At 39.7% G+C, this 18606-nt stretch overlaps 1 protein-coding gene across 1 annotated transcript in view; it reads right to left on the bottom strand.

The window, feature by feature from the left end:
* Positions 1-18606, bottom strand: part of LOC116463154 (nesprin-1-like) — a 532795-nt gene that overhangs the window by 364148 nt on the left and 150041 nt on the right. The window contains exons 12-14 of the mRNA XM_058434482.1: positions 13856-13963; positions 10301-10438; positions 8551-8715 (exon numbers count right to left, since the gene is read on the bottom strand). Coding sequence (XP_058290465.1) covers positions 8551-8715; positions 10301-10438; positions 13856-13963 — 411 coding nt within the window. The remainder of the gene's footprint in view (positions 1-8550; positions 8716-10300; positions 10439-13855; positions 13964-18606) is intronic.

The following is an 18606-nucleotide window of genomic DNA, read 5'->3' as shown; positions in this document are numbered from 1 at the left end:
CCATTTAGTCAGAACCCTCAATGAGGGCTAACATGGCCAGGTTATTAGCAAATGCAAATACAATAGGAGGAAAGCAGAGATCATGAACCATAGGAAACAAACCACCATGAGTGAGAACCAGCAGAAACAAACTTATCATGCTGGAAAAATGTCAATAATTTAATACTTGACCACAATGTGTAAGATAAAAAGGAGAGTGGTTTGGTTAAAGTATTCATAATTCCTTATATTGATTAAGAGGAGGTTAAGATATTGGTTAACTTTCAATTTTGTTAAGTATCTATGGTCAAATTTCGAGGGCAATCATACTGTCCAACTAGAGTTTATAACTTTCATGCTAGTAGAAACAAAACCATGGAATAAGAAAAATGAGCAAGGAGACAAAAAGCAAAACCTCCTTAATTCAACTTATAAATAGCAAGAAAGTACAAAAGAAGAAAAAGTAGAACAGTTAGAAAGCAAAGACTCAGATGCTAGAAACAAATTCAAGTATATCAATAATAATAAATAAATGTGAATAAAGTAAAATTTACTAGTTAAAAGACAGAGATTATCAGATTGGACAAACAAACAAAACAGAACTATCTTCTTTTTACAAAAGATACACCTAATCATTAAGAACATGGATAGGTTAAAATTAATAAAATGGAACACATGTCAGGCAAATACTAAGAGAAATCTGATATAAACGTATTAATATCAGACAAAATGGATTTCAGAACAGAAGCATTATAAGTACAGACACTCCTTGACTCATGATGGGGTTATGTCCCAATAAAATTCCTTGTAAGTTGAAAATATTGGAAGTCAAAGATGTATTTAATACACCTAAACCAACCAAACATTATAGCTTAGCTTCACCTATATTAAATGTGCTCAGAACACTCACATTAGCCTACAGTTTGGCAAAATTATCTAAGGCCAAATTTTATAATAAAATGTTGAATATCTCATATAAGAATATCATATCACATGTCATTGCTGAATGTATATTGCTTTTGCACCATTGTAAAGTCAAAAATTGTAAGTTGAATCACTATAAGCTGGAAACCATCTATAATTAATTGCATAAAGATTAAACTTTCAACTTACTAGAAGATACATTATTCCTGAACTTGAGCATGCCCATTAAACTTCAAAATATATAAAGGAAAAACTGATAGAACTGTAAGGAGATCCTGAACTATCAACATCGCTGTGGGGTTTATCAACATGCCTCTCTAAATGAGATAGAGCAAAGGAAGCAAGTGTCATAGCAGCTTGTTGGGTGAAGAAGGGAAAGGGCTGCAGGAATGGTCTTTATAAGAACTTGTGGTGTTTTGATAATGGAAGCCAGCTAGGAATTTTGAGCAGATTGGTGAAATTATCTCAGCTGCATTTTAAGGATCACTGTGGCAATTCTGAAAATACCCTATCCTCCATACGTTTGCTTCCCATGGCTTCTAAGACAACACTGTAGCTGGATTTCCTCCAACTTCACTGGTTGCTCCTTTTCAGACTTTTACTGGTTCTTCTACTCTTCAATCTCTTAATACTGGATTCCCTCCAGGATCAGTCCTTGGTCCCTTTGTCTTCTCTGTATATACTTCTTTATTTAATTTCTCCAGTCTCAGAGCTTTAAACATCCCTCTAGATGCCAATGACTCTGAATTTTTATCTCCAGGCTGTACCTCTTCCCTGAGCTCTCTTACCTATTGCTTACTCCACATATCCTCTTGGATGAGAAAAAGACTCAACATGCCCCAAGCTGAATTCCTGATCTTTCCTCCCAAAGCCGCTTCATTGTCTCCTATTCTTAATTGATAGAAACTCTGTTTTTTCAGTTGCACAGCCCCCAAATCATAGTGTCATTATGACTCTTCTTCTTTCACAGTATGTATCTAATGCTGAAAATTGTTCTGCCTTCAAAACGTATTCAGAATCTGTCCATTTCTCACCATCTCTACAGCTACTTCCCTCATTCAAAGCACTCTAACTGGATGATGGAAATGGTACCCTGGCTTCCGGCCTCCATTCCTAACCCAGTCTCTTCTCACATAGCAGCCATATCATGAAAATACTGTCATTCCTTTGAGAAAAAAAATGGGGCTGGGTGCTGTGGCTCATGCATGTAATTCCAGCACTTTAGGAGGGTGGGCAGATCGCTTGAGCCCAGGAGTTTGAGACCAGCCTGGGCAACACGGTGAAACCCTATCTCTCCAAAAAATACAAAAATTGGTCAGGTGTGGTGGCCCATGCCTGTAGTCCTACCTACTCGGGAGGCTAAGGTGGAAGGAGCACTGGATCCTGGGAGGCAGAGGCTGCAGTGAGCCATGACCACAGCACTACACTCCCGCCTGGGCAACAGAGCCAGACCCTATCTAAAAAAAAAGAAAGAAAGAAAGAAAGAAAATGGATGAAAAAAGAAGGTTAGAACATTGTAGAGCAAATCAACAATGCCAAAGTGTGATTAAGGAAAGTGAGGCGGTTCAAAGAAACAATATTGGGGAAATATTTATAGGCACAGAAAATACCATAAAATATATAAAACAATATTTTGAACAATTTTATGCCAGTAATTCTGAAGACTTAGTCAAATGCACACATTTTTAGAAAGTATGCATTATCAATATTGACCCAATTGCAATTTTGAGAGCCTGAATATGGGGAGACAACAGTGAAAAAAATCAATAATTCCCACTTTTATGGAGTTGACATTATAGTGCAGAAAATCAAGCAAAAGATAAGATAAATGATTAAAACAGGTAACAGTTGAGATGATGATAAATGCTAAAGAGAAACATCAAATGGAAAAGGTGAAGGGGAGTTTGGGGGAAGTTGTAATTTCAAAAGAGGTGGCCAGAAAAGGGTGGATGAAGAGGGGACCTTTTAGTAAAGGCCTTAAAGAGATGAAGAAGAACATAATGGGAATATCAGTAAGAGGATGTTTCAGACTGAGGGATGAGAACATTCCAGAAGGATGGCAAGGGTAAAGACCTCAAGGTAGGGAATATGCTTGCCTGTTTGATGTCATCTTTTCAATGAGGCTTCACTGACAACCCTATTTAAAATTGCAACAACACCTAATATCCCATGTCCTTTTACTTTCCAACCTAAATTGACTTATTTTTTATATTTATTACTTTTATCTGCCTCCTCTCACTAGAAGGTAAATTATCTAAGGGGAGGGATTTTTGTCTGTTTTGCTACAGATGTATCACAAATGCCTAAGACACTGCTTTGCAACTGAGAAAGCTCAACAAATACTTGTTGAAAGAATAGGGAAGACCAGAAAGGTACAGCCAGGGGAGTAGGAAGGAAACTACAAGTGGCACAATTAAAGCTTACCCACTGCAGCCTTTAACTCCTGGTCTCAAGCGATCCTCCTACCTCAGCCTCCCGAGTAGCTGGGACTACAGGCATGCACCACTATGCCTAATTTTTTATTTTTATTTTTTGTAGAGACAGAGTCTCGCTTTGTTGGCCAGGTTGGTCTCCAACTTCTGGACTCATGTGCTCCTCCTGCCTTGGCTTCTCAACATGCTGGGATTATAAGTATCAGCCACCATGCCCTAAAGAAAGTCTTTCAAGGGTAAAGGGACAACTATGTGAAATGTTTGTAACAGGTGATGTAAGAAGACTGAGAACTGGCCGTTGGGTGAGGAATGAGGCAAAGCCTGGTAAACTTCGCATGGTAGATGGCAAGATAAAAGCTCGATTGGAATGGATTTTAGAAAGAATGAGAGAAGAGAATTTAGAAAGAAGAAAGAGCCAATTCTCTCAAAGAGCTTTGCTGTAAAAGGAAGGAAGAAGATTGGACAGTAGCTGGGAGAGGAAGTGGGGCTAAGAAAAAGCCTTTTTAAGATGAGTTAATGGCAGCATATTTGTATGTGGATGAGTAAACACCAACAAAGAAAGAAAGAGAAAAAAATAGAGAAGGGAGGAAGGACAGGAATTACCTTTTGGAGAGAGGGTGGGATCTAATGTACACATGGAGAGGTTGGCCTCGGCCCAGAGCACAGATGGTTCACCCATAGTAACAGAAGTGAAGAGCGCGTATTTGGGCACAGATGCAAGTAGGTGGGTTGATGTGGCCGTGGGAGCTGGTGGAAATTCTTTTCTGATTGCTTCTATTTTCTCAAAGAAAAAGGAAGTAATGTCATCAGCTAAGAGTGACGATGGGGAGGAGGTGTGGAAGGTTTGAAGAGACAAGATATGAAATAGTTGTCCCAGAAATGAAGAAAGAATGGAGTCGGGAAATGCCTTCTGATTGCCAGGCACCATTAAGGGCCCACTTGGGTTACTCATCGCGCCTGGGGGTGTGTTTTTCTCCAGCCACAGTCAGCTACGTGTGTGTGGGCATGAACTAGGCAAAGAGCTCACTTTCACCGGCACTGTGTTTTTACCAGGACAGTAAAACAAAGTGAAATATGGACAAGGCAAGTGAGGATGTGGACGAGTGGGGCTTTTACATTGCATTTAAGCAGAGCACAAAGGGAGGTGGTAAAGAGAACAGGATACAGTGAAAAGGTGGTAGGGTAACAGATTATAGGGCACAGAGGAGATGAAGCCTTGTCTGACTGGAGAGGAAGGTACTTGACAAAGAGCTTGTGGAGGGGTCTCATTTACTGGTGATGAGCATTCTAGGCTATGACTGTGGAGTGAGTGGCTAGCGTTGGGTGTAGGACAGGATCCTCAGGGAAGAGGAGGTCAAGAACCTGCGAGGTTAAAATATTGGGAGGATCATCTCTAGGTTACTGAAGTTATTAAGAATTACGACATGCATTGTTATCCAGGAAATAAAATCTTCAAGAAAGCAGGGAAAGTGACCTAGGTAGGTTTGGTAACTGCAGTAAGGATGTGTAGCAGGTGGCAGAGTCTGATGGCTACTTTCATGATTCCTTATGACTGAAAGCCTTACTTTGCCAAAGCAATACTAAGAATAATAAATTAGTCAGTATAATCACTCTACAAGTACGATAAGCAATAGCTTTGTGGTCATGTTTTAAGCCTAGTGCTGAAGACAACCTGGCTCATCAGCTATGTGACCTTGGGCAAGTCACTTAACCCCTCTCTGCCTACACTTTCCTCATCAGCAAAAGAGGATAATAATACCTATCTCACATCCATCATGTTAAGTGTTTGGTAAAAATCAAATACTTAGGACGGAAGCATGGTTAAGTCCTCCATAATAGTTGGCTGTGGTTATTGTTGTTTTTCTAGATAACTGAACATTAGGGTAACTGCAAAATAGAAAAGATAATACAGTACACTATGTTTTGCAGAATAAATATGTTCTTATATATATATGTTAATTTTTCACAAATAGTAAAACAAAACCATTGGCAGAACCATTCACAAAGTGAACTCCTGGAAACACGCATTTAAAAAATGATTTGAATCCAACTTGCAAACATTGCCTATGCATTAAGTGTTGAAATTGTGTTTTTTTTTAAAAGGTGTGAATAATGAAAAAAAGCAAGCATTGTAACTTTGATAGACTGTTCAAGTTTTCTTGACAAAAATCAGAATTGCTTTTTAGACCAAGATGGGAAGACAATATTCCCAAACATTCTTGATCATACATCAATGAGTCCTCAATTGTGATTTTCCCAATTTATGGCATCTCCAAGTGAGCCCAATATACCAGCGTAGAGGTGTAACGTCAAATCGAGAGACTGAGTTAGTGCCATTGAGGAAACTTATAATTTTTAGTTGTTTTAATAAGTCAAACTTGGCCAGGTGTGGTGGCTCATGCCTGTAATCCCAGCACTTTGGGAGGCTGAGGCAGGCGGATCACTTGAGGTCAGGAGTTCAAGGCCAGCCTGGCCAACACGGTGAAACCACATCTTTACTAAAAATACAAATATTAGCCAGGCATGGTGGCAGATGCCTGAAATCCCAGCTACATGGGAGGCTGAGGCAGGAGAATCGCTTGAACCTGGGAAGTAGAGGTTGCAATGAGCTGAGATCGTGCCATTGCACTCCAGCCTGAGAGTGACAAAATGAGCCTCCATTTCAATAATAATAATTCAAACTTTTCACCCTCAAATCTTAGCTTATTATAGGCTCCTAATATATATTTTTCAATAAATGAGAATTGATTTTAAAATTGACAATTTAATTGTTTTATGAGCTACTTTAAATACCCATGCCCAGGCCTAGTAAAAGTTCCTACCTCAATAAAAAGATCATTCTAATATTCACCTTGAACCTGGCCTGAGCCCCTATCTCTGCTTTTTACCTTTATCTCTTGATTACATTCCTTGGTTTTCTCTTTAGTCTAGTCCTTTCTGGGTTTTTGTTTGTTTGTTTGCCTCAGATAACCATTTTCTCCAGCTCCTGCCCCTCTCTCTCTCCCTGATCCACTTCATTTCTGGTTTTTATGCTTTGTTCACTAGACTTTGGCAGAGAAATTGTTCTAGCTGCATTCTTGGGGGTTGGCACAGGGTCTCTCTCTCTCTCTCTGTCTCTCAAAGGAGCTAGAAGGGCTCATGAAGGGCCTGAAATCATATAGCCATTGAAACACACAGACAGCATGTGCATTGGCCAACTTAGGACTCACTCCCCCGTAGGAGATATTACTGTCTATAGTGTGCCTTGAATTAATATTTCTACAAACTGTTATAATTAACTAGTAAATAGCAGTTACATTGTCAGGCATTTTCTCTGTGGTGGGACATTTAAGTCAAAGTTAAAGGTATTATATAAAGAACAATTGTGTAGATGCTTCTCAGACCTCTAGATTGGAGGCACCACAAATGCCCGGACCTCGTCCGTGCCCTCACCTGTTGCCCTGGAGCTGAAAACCTGCACATAGTAGGAATATTTGCTACCATGCCTGTTTGCTGAATTAACGTATTTAATTCTCAATAAATATACATTCTACATTTCATTTAAAATTCTAAATTGACTTCTTTAGTATCAAATATTTACATCAATTAAAATAGTTTCATATGTAGCTAACAGGTACACTAGAATCCTAATCCCCACCATTATGTAATATACTCATGTAACAAACATGCACATGTACCCCCTGAATTTAAAATTTAAAAATAAATAAATAAACAAATGCCAGATAAGGTAAAATAAAATAGTTGAAATTAAGTTTTACATGAAAAAAATTATTGTGTGTTATATATGCTTAATTGCTAATTTGTTAAAGATGTTATTGTTTGTGTAATACTGTTTTCACACTTTCCTCTATTTTTAATATACTGGGGTGGTCTCAAAATTGACATGGCCCAGGAAACTGATTCAATCTCAGGAAAATTCTTCTGACTTGATCTCGTATGAGGCCTGAACGCTGGGTCCCTTACAGCACAGCTGCCCCCACTTTAGGGCACTAAGGCACAGATAAGCAGGCCCAGCTTTTATGTGTGAGTATCTGCACAGATGAAGAAGACCCCAAAGTGACGCTTGCATCTGAGAAGCCAGATGACAGAGAGTCCAGTGTGTGTGTTTGTCTGCATTGGTGGTTGGGGGAGGAGAGGAGCTAAGAGATAATCAGCAACTTTAAAAGTGTCTGAAGGCACTGAGTATCAGAAAAGGCCAACAGGAAATGGAGGCAGGACCCTGAGTGATGGCCTCTGCGGACCATCAAATCTTGCTGTGGCCGTCTGGTTTGATGAGTTTTTCTGAGGTTGAGTCTGTTGAGTTGAAATGGCCAAGATCGGCAATGGCATCACATCTCTGTGTCTCTGTATATCTAGCTCCAAAAGTAAAGCCCCAGAGAGGCATAAAATAAAATCTGTTGTGAATTTGCTTTATGATCTTGTCTAGAATACAGGACAGTGTATTTCCTTGGGGTAATTTTTTTTAAATATCAATAATTTGGCAGAAAATATACATGGGCTATACATTGCCCATGTGTAGTCAGGAGCAGAAATCTCTATTTTTCACATATGCAGGAATACCCCACCACATTACAGCAAATTAAGTATACAAATTCAATTGCATAAAATGCAAGATTGCATTAATGTGATGTTAATGAAAAACAGCATTTTTAGTTAGGCCTGCAACATCACAAAACAAAAAGAGGAAGTATATTGGAAATTATACCATACACAACTGATCATATATTAATTTTAAAACATCCCAAATGACTAAGAGACCATCAAAGCCTAACCCCACCACTTCCTACAGCCTCCATTCCTTCTACCCCCACCCCACAACACCAGGACATAAGAACTTTTGCCTGCCTTCCTTTGAGAATGGAGGCAGAAATGAGGTCTGGAGCCAATGACCAGCCACATTATTACGTAAATGCATACCATCTATGCTTATCTTTTGAAAAATAACATGTAACAACAGAAATAATAAAGATAGCTGCAGATGAAAAAAATACCACACAGGTATGGAAAATCTCTCAGGAAATCAACCTACTGGAACTGTCATTAACCAGTGTAAGAAAGAAACAATCAAATTAGAGAACTCTAAGAAGGTGTGACATCTCTCGTCATGCAGAACCAATATTTGGGGCGTCCCCGCCAGGGCAGGTTGTAACTAGGCTTCCTCTCCAGACCACACTAGGGCTGTTATGCTGCAAGATTTTCCAATCAGAATTTTTACCTTATGTTGCTCAAGTTTCCGTTGTATCGTGTTTGCTGTTTCCTCATGGACCTGCTGAATGGTTATTTCCTCTCTCAGGGCCACCTCCGCTCTGTAGAGCCAGGCACCTATGGTGCCCAGAGGTGCAGGAAGAGATTTATCAAGCTGTATATGCCAGTCAAAGAGCTACAATTTAAAAAGCAGAAAAGTAAAATATCTTTAATACAGATGGCAATTTATAAAATTACCCCCAAATAATAGTAAAGCATACATAAAGCTTTAAGTTAATGATTTCAGGCTAAGTTAATAAATATCAAATAAGCAAATGTCTGTGTTCTGAGTTTGATACTTTAGGGATGGGGAGAAAATTACAGTTAAAAGCAAATTTTGAGGAAACTGAAAATACATCTTAAACATGGAAGAATATCGTTAGAAGTGTAAGCAATTTTCCTCTTACAGGAGTAGCATGAAGCACCCACTGATTTTCAGTGTGGCTTTTGCTGAAAGGGAAGGGATCAGGTTTGCTGACATGCTTGGAGGATGCAGCAGTTATACACCTGGAAGATGTGTATCTTGGTCGTCGGAATGAGAATCCCATTAAAACCTCTCACATGATCAGAACAAGTTCAGAAAAATGAGGGTTATCTAAGCAGCTCTGGACAAAGACGGGTTTAAAGGATTCTTTCTATAATCCTATGATTGTCTACCCTTCTCTCCATCTCTTCCATTTTACCCACTTCTCAGACACATTTCCTAGCTTACTGGAATGCCAAGTGGGATGACTTGAGGTGCTTAAGAACTAGCCTATTCTTTAATGAAGTCACTAGAAAAAATGAGACTATCAAAAAAAAATTAGGCTGGGTGCAGTGGCTCACTCCTGTAATCCCAGAAATTTGGGAAGCCAAGATGGGTGAGATGCTTGAGCCCAGGAGTTTAAAACCAGCCTGGGCAATATAGTGAGATCTCATCTCTATAAAAACAAACAAACAAACAAACAAACAAAAAAATTAGCCAAGCATGGTGGTACATGCCTGTGGTCCCAGCTACTTGGGAGGCTGAGGTAGGATGATTGCTTGAGCCAAGGAGGTTGAAGCTGCAGTGAGCTGTGATTGTGCCACTGCACTTTAGCCTGGGTGACAGAGCAAGACACTATCTCAAAAACAAAATAAAATAAAATAAAGAATATATGGTAAGTTCAAACAAATATTCTTATTAGTGATAGAAGTGTTCCAGGGGTTTGAAATCTTGGTCTTTAAGCATAATACGAATATGAAAGATACTGAGCAGTTTTCCTTCAGATTCATGATCAGATGAAAAAGATGCTTGAATTAAAGAATGTAAAACTGTATGTCAACACAGGAAGGTCATTAACTGTTGATGAAACATGATTTTGGAATACAAGAAGTTGCTGTGGCTCCGCTCTGGAGAATCTGCTACAAGACCAGAGAGTCACCTCTTCTAAACCACTCAGAAAGAAGTTGTGTAAAGTGTGAAGTGATCCAGATGGTCTCAGGATTTTAATCTATCATCTAGTCAATGGCTGATATCACATACGGGAAGCCAAGGCAAGAAAAGCTTGTTAAACCAAAGACTTCCATTAACTTACAGGAAAACTAGACAAGGAGGCAAAGATTCTCCCATAGTTAAGTCTTTCTAGCCTCAGACAGAGGCAGTAGAACCTGTTGCCATATCACTGTGTAGAAATAGATGATGAAAAATATTCCTTTCTAAATTTATTAAGCTCAGTACAACTAATTGTGGGAGAACTTACCCTGGAGGTCACTCTATCCCAAGATTGTTTTACCAATGCTTGGTCAAGTGACAATTTACCGTCTCTATGTAATGGTTGTATTATATGTTCAATCTGTTTCCTCTTCATTTCATATTGAACTCTGAAGTGCTTAAATGACTAAAAGAGGAAAAACAGCAACAGTATGGCAATGAGTCAAAAAAAGCAAAAGCAAAGGAAAGCACATTTCCTAAATAACAATCTTTTCTATTTGGATAACACTCAATATATGTCATTAATAATAATGGTAGTTATGATACTAATAGCAGCTGTCATTCATCAAGCCCTGACATAGCTTGACCCTGTGCTAAGTGCTTTCTGCGTATCATTCTCTCCGGTTCTCTCCATCACCCTACACATGCATTATTATTCTGAAGCCCAGAAATGACTTATCAAGGACAAGTAGTAGAGGTAGGACTAAAGCCTAGGATTTCTCATTTCCAGTCAAGGAATTTATGTACCAGTATATGTTTGTCAGGAAATCATAGTAAACAGGAGTATAAATCTTAGCTAATAATCAAGATAGTTGCTTTATTTCAAGTACCAAACAATTTACAAATAGAAATTGCATATATCAAAATAATGCAGAATTAAAGCTGTCTAGATTTGTGTTTAAGTAAGCCTGCATAAAGAGGTTTACTTTAGGGGACCATGTTTACATGATAATCCTTTGCTTTAATTTCATGGTATTAAAATATTAAGTATGTCACAGTACAGTTGACATCAATGTATTATATGTAGACTTAACTATAAGCTTAACGCTAACATTAAAACAATTTTTAAAGTTTTATATTTTACATTAATTAAATTAACCCATCCTAAAATGTGACTCCAAATCTAAACATAAAATGAAAATATAATTAAAATGTGCAATTATGTTGCAGAACAGGAGAATGGCCCGACAAAAGTTAGCAGATAACACAACTAAAAGAATTTCAAAATTATAAACAAACATGTAAATTCACATGAAGAACACTGGGGGGAGATAGTGAACTAGAATTTTACCTACAAGTTTTTCTTCCATTTTCTCTAATTGAATGGAATTTTAAAAATACCAAAACATAGGCTGGGCACGGTGGCTCATGCCTGTAACCCCAGTATTTTCGGAGATCGAGGCGGGCGGGTCACGAGGTCAAGAGATTGAGACCATCCTGGCCAACATGGTGAAACCCCGTCTCTATTAAAAATACAAAAATTAGCCGAGCATAGTGGCACACGCCTGTAGTCCCAGCTACTCAGGAGGCTGAGGCAGGAGAATCGCTTGAACCTGGGAGGCGGAGGTTGCAGTGAGCTGAGATCACGATCACGCCACTACACTCCAGCTTGGCGACAGAGTGAGACTCCGTTTAAAAAATAGATAAAAAAAATAAAAAATAAAAATAAATTTAAAAAAAAAAAACATAAAATCAACTTTTTAATTTTATTCCACAGGATTCTGAGTGAAAAAAACTGGAAAATGCAGCATTTGCTATAGACTGAAAGAGATTTAAAATGCTGATTACATAATGTAAAGATGAAATGAAATTTTCCCTAAATTCAGATTTCAGATAGTCTCTAAACCCATTTTTAAGAGACTAGTGATCACCTTCGGGCTGAAAGGAGTGTTTCTGTTTTTTGCTTTTCTAAGCCTTTGTTTCCCTCATGAACTAGCATCTGTATAACAGGTAGCTTTATAACTTGGAATTTATTTTTTGATAATTGATGCCAAACCTAAAACCTCATCAGTGGACTAAATAAGTATATTCACTCTGTTCTTGCAATTCTTTTCTCCATTTACTAGCTTAATCATTTTTTAATGGATCCCAGCCCAGAAATTTTTATTTTGGGGAAAAAAGCTTACATTGAATTTCAAAGCAAAAGAGTACACACATATTAACCACATATTTATTGCTTTGCTAAGTTTGACAACTATAATATTGATGCTATCATCCATCTAAATTCAGGCATATTTTAAAGATATGATTACATAAAATCACTAATGCCATAGATAAATCTTTTGTCTACCATGTTGAAGTTCTCACTTTATTTGACCTCTTTCTGTAGCAGAAATGACTGAAATATGATGTCGAGTAGAATATATTACAGAATATAATTCAGAATATACTATATTTAATTTTGCCACTAAAATGGAGTGATGCTTTACACTGGGAAAAACGATAATGCTGCATCAAATAAATCACAATTTTTATTAATTTTTATTTTTTCTTCAACTTTTATTTTGAGTTCTAGGGTACATGTACAGGAAGATTTGTTACATAGGTAATCATGTGCCATGGTGGTCTGCTGCACAGATCAACCCGTCACCTAGGTACTAAGCCCAGCATCCATTAGCTATTCTTCCTGATGCTCTCCTTCTCCCACTCCCCCACAGGCCTCAGCGTGTGTTGTTCCTCCATGTGTCCATGTGTTCTCCTTGTTCAGCTCCCACTTATAAGTGAGAACATGCAGGGTTTGGTTTTCTGTTCCTGCATTAGTTTGCTAAGGATAATGACTTCCAGTTCCATCCATGTCCCTGCAAAGGGCATGATCTTGTTCCTTTAGATGGCAGCCTAGTATTCCATGGTGTATATGTACCATATTTTATTTCTCCAGTCTACATTGATGGATGTTTGGGTTGATTCTGTGTCTTTGCTATTGAAATCACACTTTTTAAATGGGAATAAACTGTGTTTTGTGTCTTGGAAGTGAAAATTGGAAGCAGAAGTCCAATTAATGACACTGTAGTCAGACTGGGGAAAAACATTAACTCTGAGCTCAACTTGAATGCAGTGGTGTTGGACTAGGCAGGTCGCAGTCGAAACTGATCCCTTTAAGGGACCCTCCAATACTCATGTTGCAATCCTTTGTTAAATTCAGCTTATTTTATACTAATTTTCAATTTGACTCAACTCTTTGTTCTTGGTAGATTTTTGGGTTAGGTGAGATCTATAAGATCATGAGTTCTGGCCGGGCGTGGTGGCTCATGCCTGTAATCCCAGCACTTGGGAGGCCGAGGCAGGTGGATCACGAGGTGAGGAGATCGAGACCATCCTTTCACACGGTGAAACCCCATCTCTACTAAAAATACAAAAAATTAGCTGGGTGTGGTGGCAGGCACCTGTAGTCCCAGCTACTCGGGAGGCTGAGGCAGAATGGTGTGAACCTGGGAGGTGGAGCTTGCAGTGAGCCAAGATCACGCCACTGCACTCCAGCCTGGGTGACAGAGTGAGACTCCATCTCAAAAAAAAAAAATCATGAGTTCTATAAACACAATGACTCTGCATTTGTTTTCCGAGTCATCTATAATGCTGAGTTACGGAAAAGTGATAAAGCCTCAGTGCTCCATATATAGTGTGGACACAATGCAACTTAAGACTATCTACGTAAGTTAGAAATACAATTATTAAATTATATGCAAACTTAGGGTAATGAATGTTATGTCTTTAAAGACTTTTCTCATTAACGTAATTTGAAACATTAAACAGAGATCAAATGACGTATATAAATATTAGTCAAAAATAGCTTTTGAAAAATTCAAAAAGCTTTTCCATACATTACCTGATATTTATCCTGTAAATTTGATTCCACCATCTGTGCTCTTGTCAAATCTTTCTCAAATTGTTCTATCCAAACTTTCATTTCCTTAAAAATTAGCCTGTCTTCTCTCTGGAAATGAGGAGACATTACAATTTTATTAGTATCTGTGCATTTATTTAATTGCTGATTAATACTTGACTGATTCTAGAAAAGACTTAATATTTAGTAAGTCCCAACTGTCTCTGAAAAATTTTCTTTCTCCTCACCCCTACCCCCTTAGGACAGTAAGAAGCAAAAGTTAACTCTAGAAAAATATCTTAGTTATCGTATTGAATAATGAAATTAACCAACTCCATTTTTTTTTTTGCCAAGTAACACTAATTTAATAAAGAAATGTACCCAGGAGGGAATTTCCTAAGCACACAAATAATAAGAGTAATAGCTGGAGTAGAAACACAGTCCTGTGGGTTACTTCCTACCCAAGGCCATTGGTAACCCAGAAGACAGTCTAGATGGGATTCATTTTGACTGAATTTGAGAAGTTACACCCAGAATACCATTGGGTGACTTGTCTATATTACTATTTAAATTGATATTAGGTATTACAATCTCCATGTGGACAGAAAACACATTTATCTTGTTCAACACGGTATTCTAGACCCTGGGAACTTAATACCTATTAGAGATTTACCAAGTTATTTGGTGAATAAATGTATCCAGGTCACCACTCATCTCAAAAATGAAAAATAAAATTGAGATTTTCATACTTATTTTCACAAGTAATGGCAAGGGCCATTCTATAATAGCATTGATTTAGTGAAAATATCCTAACTTTTCCTTAAGATGTAGTGTCTCATAAAAATGCCAAGTATTCATAATCATACCGAACATGATTTTTCGGCATTTACGAAACAGCTTTCAACTCCAGCATCTCACTTGCTGCTGATAATGCTGTGACACAGGTAAAATGACTGTCCCCCTTGGCAGGTGATGTTGCAGAGTGGAAAGAATGCCATTTATGGAGGCAGGCTAAACTGGTTTCAAATTCTGGCTTTGCCATGCATTTGCTCTGTGAGCTTGGTGTGTCTTTTTTTTTTTTTTTTTTCATTAACCTCTCTACTGTTGTACTACAGGATGTACTAAAGGGTGTGTTAAATCATCACGGACCCTTTCAATGGTTTTGGTGAGAATTAGAGGTAATCTATGTAGCATGTCTAGTACAGAGGTTGTCACATTCTCATGATCCATGCCTTCCCTCACTTTCTTGTCTTGCAAAGCAGTCATCTTCTGCCTAAACACTTAACCACATTTTCCCTTGGATAATGCCTTTTTCAGAACTCGGCTCAGGCACAACCTACTCTAGGAAGCTTTTTCTAAACCAGAAGTCTGAGTGAGGGCATCTGTCTCCTGTGCCAATGGTTCTCACACTTAGGACACACTAGAATCATCTGAGAGGCTTATAAAAACACAAATTGCTGGGCACCACCCCCAGAGTTTCTGGCTGAGTAGATGTGGGGTAGAGCCAAAAATCCGTATGTCTAAGTTCCCAGGTGAATCTGATGCTGCTGGTGAAGGAATCATATATTAAGAATACTTCTCTATGATCCTGTGACAACCTCAGCACTAATATTCACCCAAATGCATTATATAAAGTCAGCCCTCTGTGTTCTTAGATCCAATCAATAGCAGATTGAAAATAGTCAGAAAATAAACAATAAAAATAACAATACAGCAAAAAAGATAATACAAACAAAATACAACACAGTATAACAACTATTTAAATAGCATTTACATTGTGTTAGGTATTATACATAATCTAGAGATAAAAGTATATGGGAGGATATGTGTAGGTTATATGCAAATACTATGGTATTTTATATCAGGAACTTCAGCATCATAAATTTTGCTATCTTGGGGGATCCTGGAACCAATCACTTGTGAATATCTAGGGACAACTATCCAAAATCCTTGTCAGGCCTCTGAGCCCAAGTCTGCACGTATACATCCAGATGGCTGAGGCAATTGAAGAACCACAAAAGAAGTGAAAATGGCTGGTTCCTGCCTTAACTGATGACATTTCACCACTGTGATTTGTTCCTGCCCCACCCTAACTAATCAATTGACCTTATGAAATTCCTTCTCCTGGACAATGAATATCAGAAGCTACCCACCAAGTACCTTATAACCCCCGCCCCTGCCCCTTTGACTGTAATTTTCCACTACCCACCCAAATCCTATAAAACTGCCCCACCCCTATCTCCCTTTGCTGACTCCTTTTTTGGACTCAGTCTGCCTGCACTCGGGTGATTAAAAAGCTTTATTGCTCACACAAAGCCTGTTTGGTGGGCTCTTCACACAGATGCATGTGACATTTGGTGCTGAAGACCTGGGACAGGGGGACTCCTTCGGGAGACCGGTCCCCTGTCCTCACCCTCACTCCATGCGAAGATCCACCTATGACCTTGGGTCCTCAGGCCAGCCCAAGGAACATCTTACTAATTTCAAATCGAGTAAGCGGTCTTTTCACTCTCTTCTCCAGCTTCTCTCGCTACCTTTCAATCTCCCTGTCCTTCCAATTCCATTTCTTTTTCCTCTCTAGTAGAGACAAAGAGACATATTTTATATGTGGATGCAAAACTCTGGCGCGGGTCACGGACTTGGGAAGACAGTCTTCCCTTGGTGTTTAATCACCGCGCAGACGCCTGCCCTGTTCATTCACCCACATTCCATCGGTGTCTGATCACTGTGGGGATGCCTGCCTTGGTCATTTACCCACATTCCCTTGGTGGCAAGTCAATTGTGGGGACGCCTGCTTTGGCTGCTCACCCACGTTACAGCCCAGGACTGCTCACCACCCCCTTCTCCGTGTCTCTACCTTTCTCTTCAAACTTACCTCCTTCACTATGGGTAAGCTTCCACCCTCCATTCCCCCTTCTTCTCCATTAGCCTCGTTCTTGAGAACTTAAAAGTTCTTCATCTCACACCTGACCTTTAGACCCCTAATGCCTTACTTTCTTCTGCAACACCTCTTGGCCCCAGTACAAACTCAACAATGGTTCTAAATGGCTGGAAAACAGCACTTTTGATTTCTCCATCTTACAAGACCTTGATGATTTTTGCCAAAAAATGGGCAAATGGTCTGAGGTGCCCGATGTCCAGGCATTCTTTTATACATCAGTCCCTCCCTAGTCTCTGCTCCCAGTGCAACTCATCCCAAATCTTTCTTCTTTCTCTCCTGTCTATTCCTTCAGTCTCCACCCCAAGCTCTGAGTCCTTTGAATCCTCCTTTTCTGTGGACCCATCTGACCTCTCCCCTCCTCCCCAGGCTGCTCCTCGCCAGGCTGAGCCAGGTCCCAATTCTTCCTCAGCCTCCGCTCCCCAGCCCTATAATCCTTCTATCATCTCCCCTCCTCACACCCTGTCTGGCTTACAGTTTCATTCCACAACTAGCCCTCCCCTACCTGCCCAACAATTTCCTCTTACGGAGGTGGATGGAGCTCAAGGCATAGTCAAGGTTAACCCTCCTTTTTCTTTATCTGACCTCTCCCAAATCAGTTAGCGTTTAGGCTCTTTTTCATCAAATATAAAAGCCCAGCCCAGTTCATGGCCTGTTTGGCAACAACCCTTAGATGCTTTACCACCCTAGACCCAGAGGGGCCAGAAGGCTGTCCTATTCTCAATATGCATTTTATTACCCAACCCGCTCCTGACATTAGAAAAAGCTCCAAAACTTAGATACCAGCCCTCAAACCCCACAATAGGACTTAATCAACCTCACCTTCAAGTTGTACAATAATAGAGAAGAGGCAGCCAAGTGGCGACATATGTCTGAGTTGCAATTACTTGCCTCCACTGTAAGAGAAACCCCAGCCACATCTCCAGCACACAAGAACTTCAAAACACCTAAATCGCAGTGGCCAGGCATTCCTCCAGGACCTCCTCCCCCAGGATCTTGCTTCAAGTGCTGGAAATCTGGCCACTGGGCCAAGGAATGCCCACAGCCTGGGATTCCTCCTAAGCCGTGTCCCAATTGTGCAGGACTCCACTGGAAATCGGACTGTCCTACTTGCCTGGCAGCCACTCCCAGAGCCCCTGGAACTCTGGCCCAAGGCTCTCTGACTGACTCCTTCCCAATCTTCTCGGCTTAGCAGCTGAAGACTGACACAGCCCAATCACCTCGGAAGCCTCCTGGACCATCACAGATGCTTTAGGTAACTCTTACAGTGGAGGGTAAGTCCATATCCTTCTTAATCAATATGGAGGCTACCCACTCCACATTACCTTCTTTTCAAGGGCCTGTGTACCTTGCCCCCATAACTGTTGTAGGTATTGACGGCCAGGCTGCTAGACCCTTTAAAACTCCCCCACTCTGGTGTCAACTTGGAAAACATTCTTTTATGCACTCTTTTTTAGTTATCCCCATCTGCCCAGTTTGCTTGTTAGGTCAAGACATTTGAACTAAATTATCTGCTTCTCTGACTATTCCTGGGCTACAGCCACCTCTCATTGCTACCCTTTTCCCCATTTAAAACCTCCTTCGTGTCTTCCTCTTGTGTACCCCACACCTTAACCCACAAGTATGGGACAACTCTACTCCCTCCCTAGCAACTGACCACATGCCCATTACTATCCCATTAAAATCTAATCACCCTTACCCCACTAAACACTAGTATCCCATCCCACAACAGGCCTTGAGAGGACTAAAGCCTGTCCAGGATCTTCGTCTTATCAACAAAATTGTCTTGCCTATCCACCCCGTGGTGTCAAACCCA

The sequence above is a fragment of the Hylobates moloch genome, unplaced genomic scaffold (assembly GCF_009828535.3).
Source record: "Hylobates moloch isolate HMO894 unplaced genomic scaffold, HMol_V3 SCAFFOLD_28, whole genome shotgun sequence".
Taxonomy (NCBI): Eukaryota; Metazoa; Chordata; class Mammalia; order Primates; family Hylobatidae; genus Hylobates; species Hylobates moloch.
This window is presented reverse-complemented; position numbering and strand designations above follow the sequence as displayed.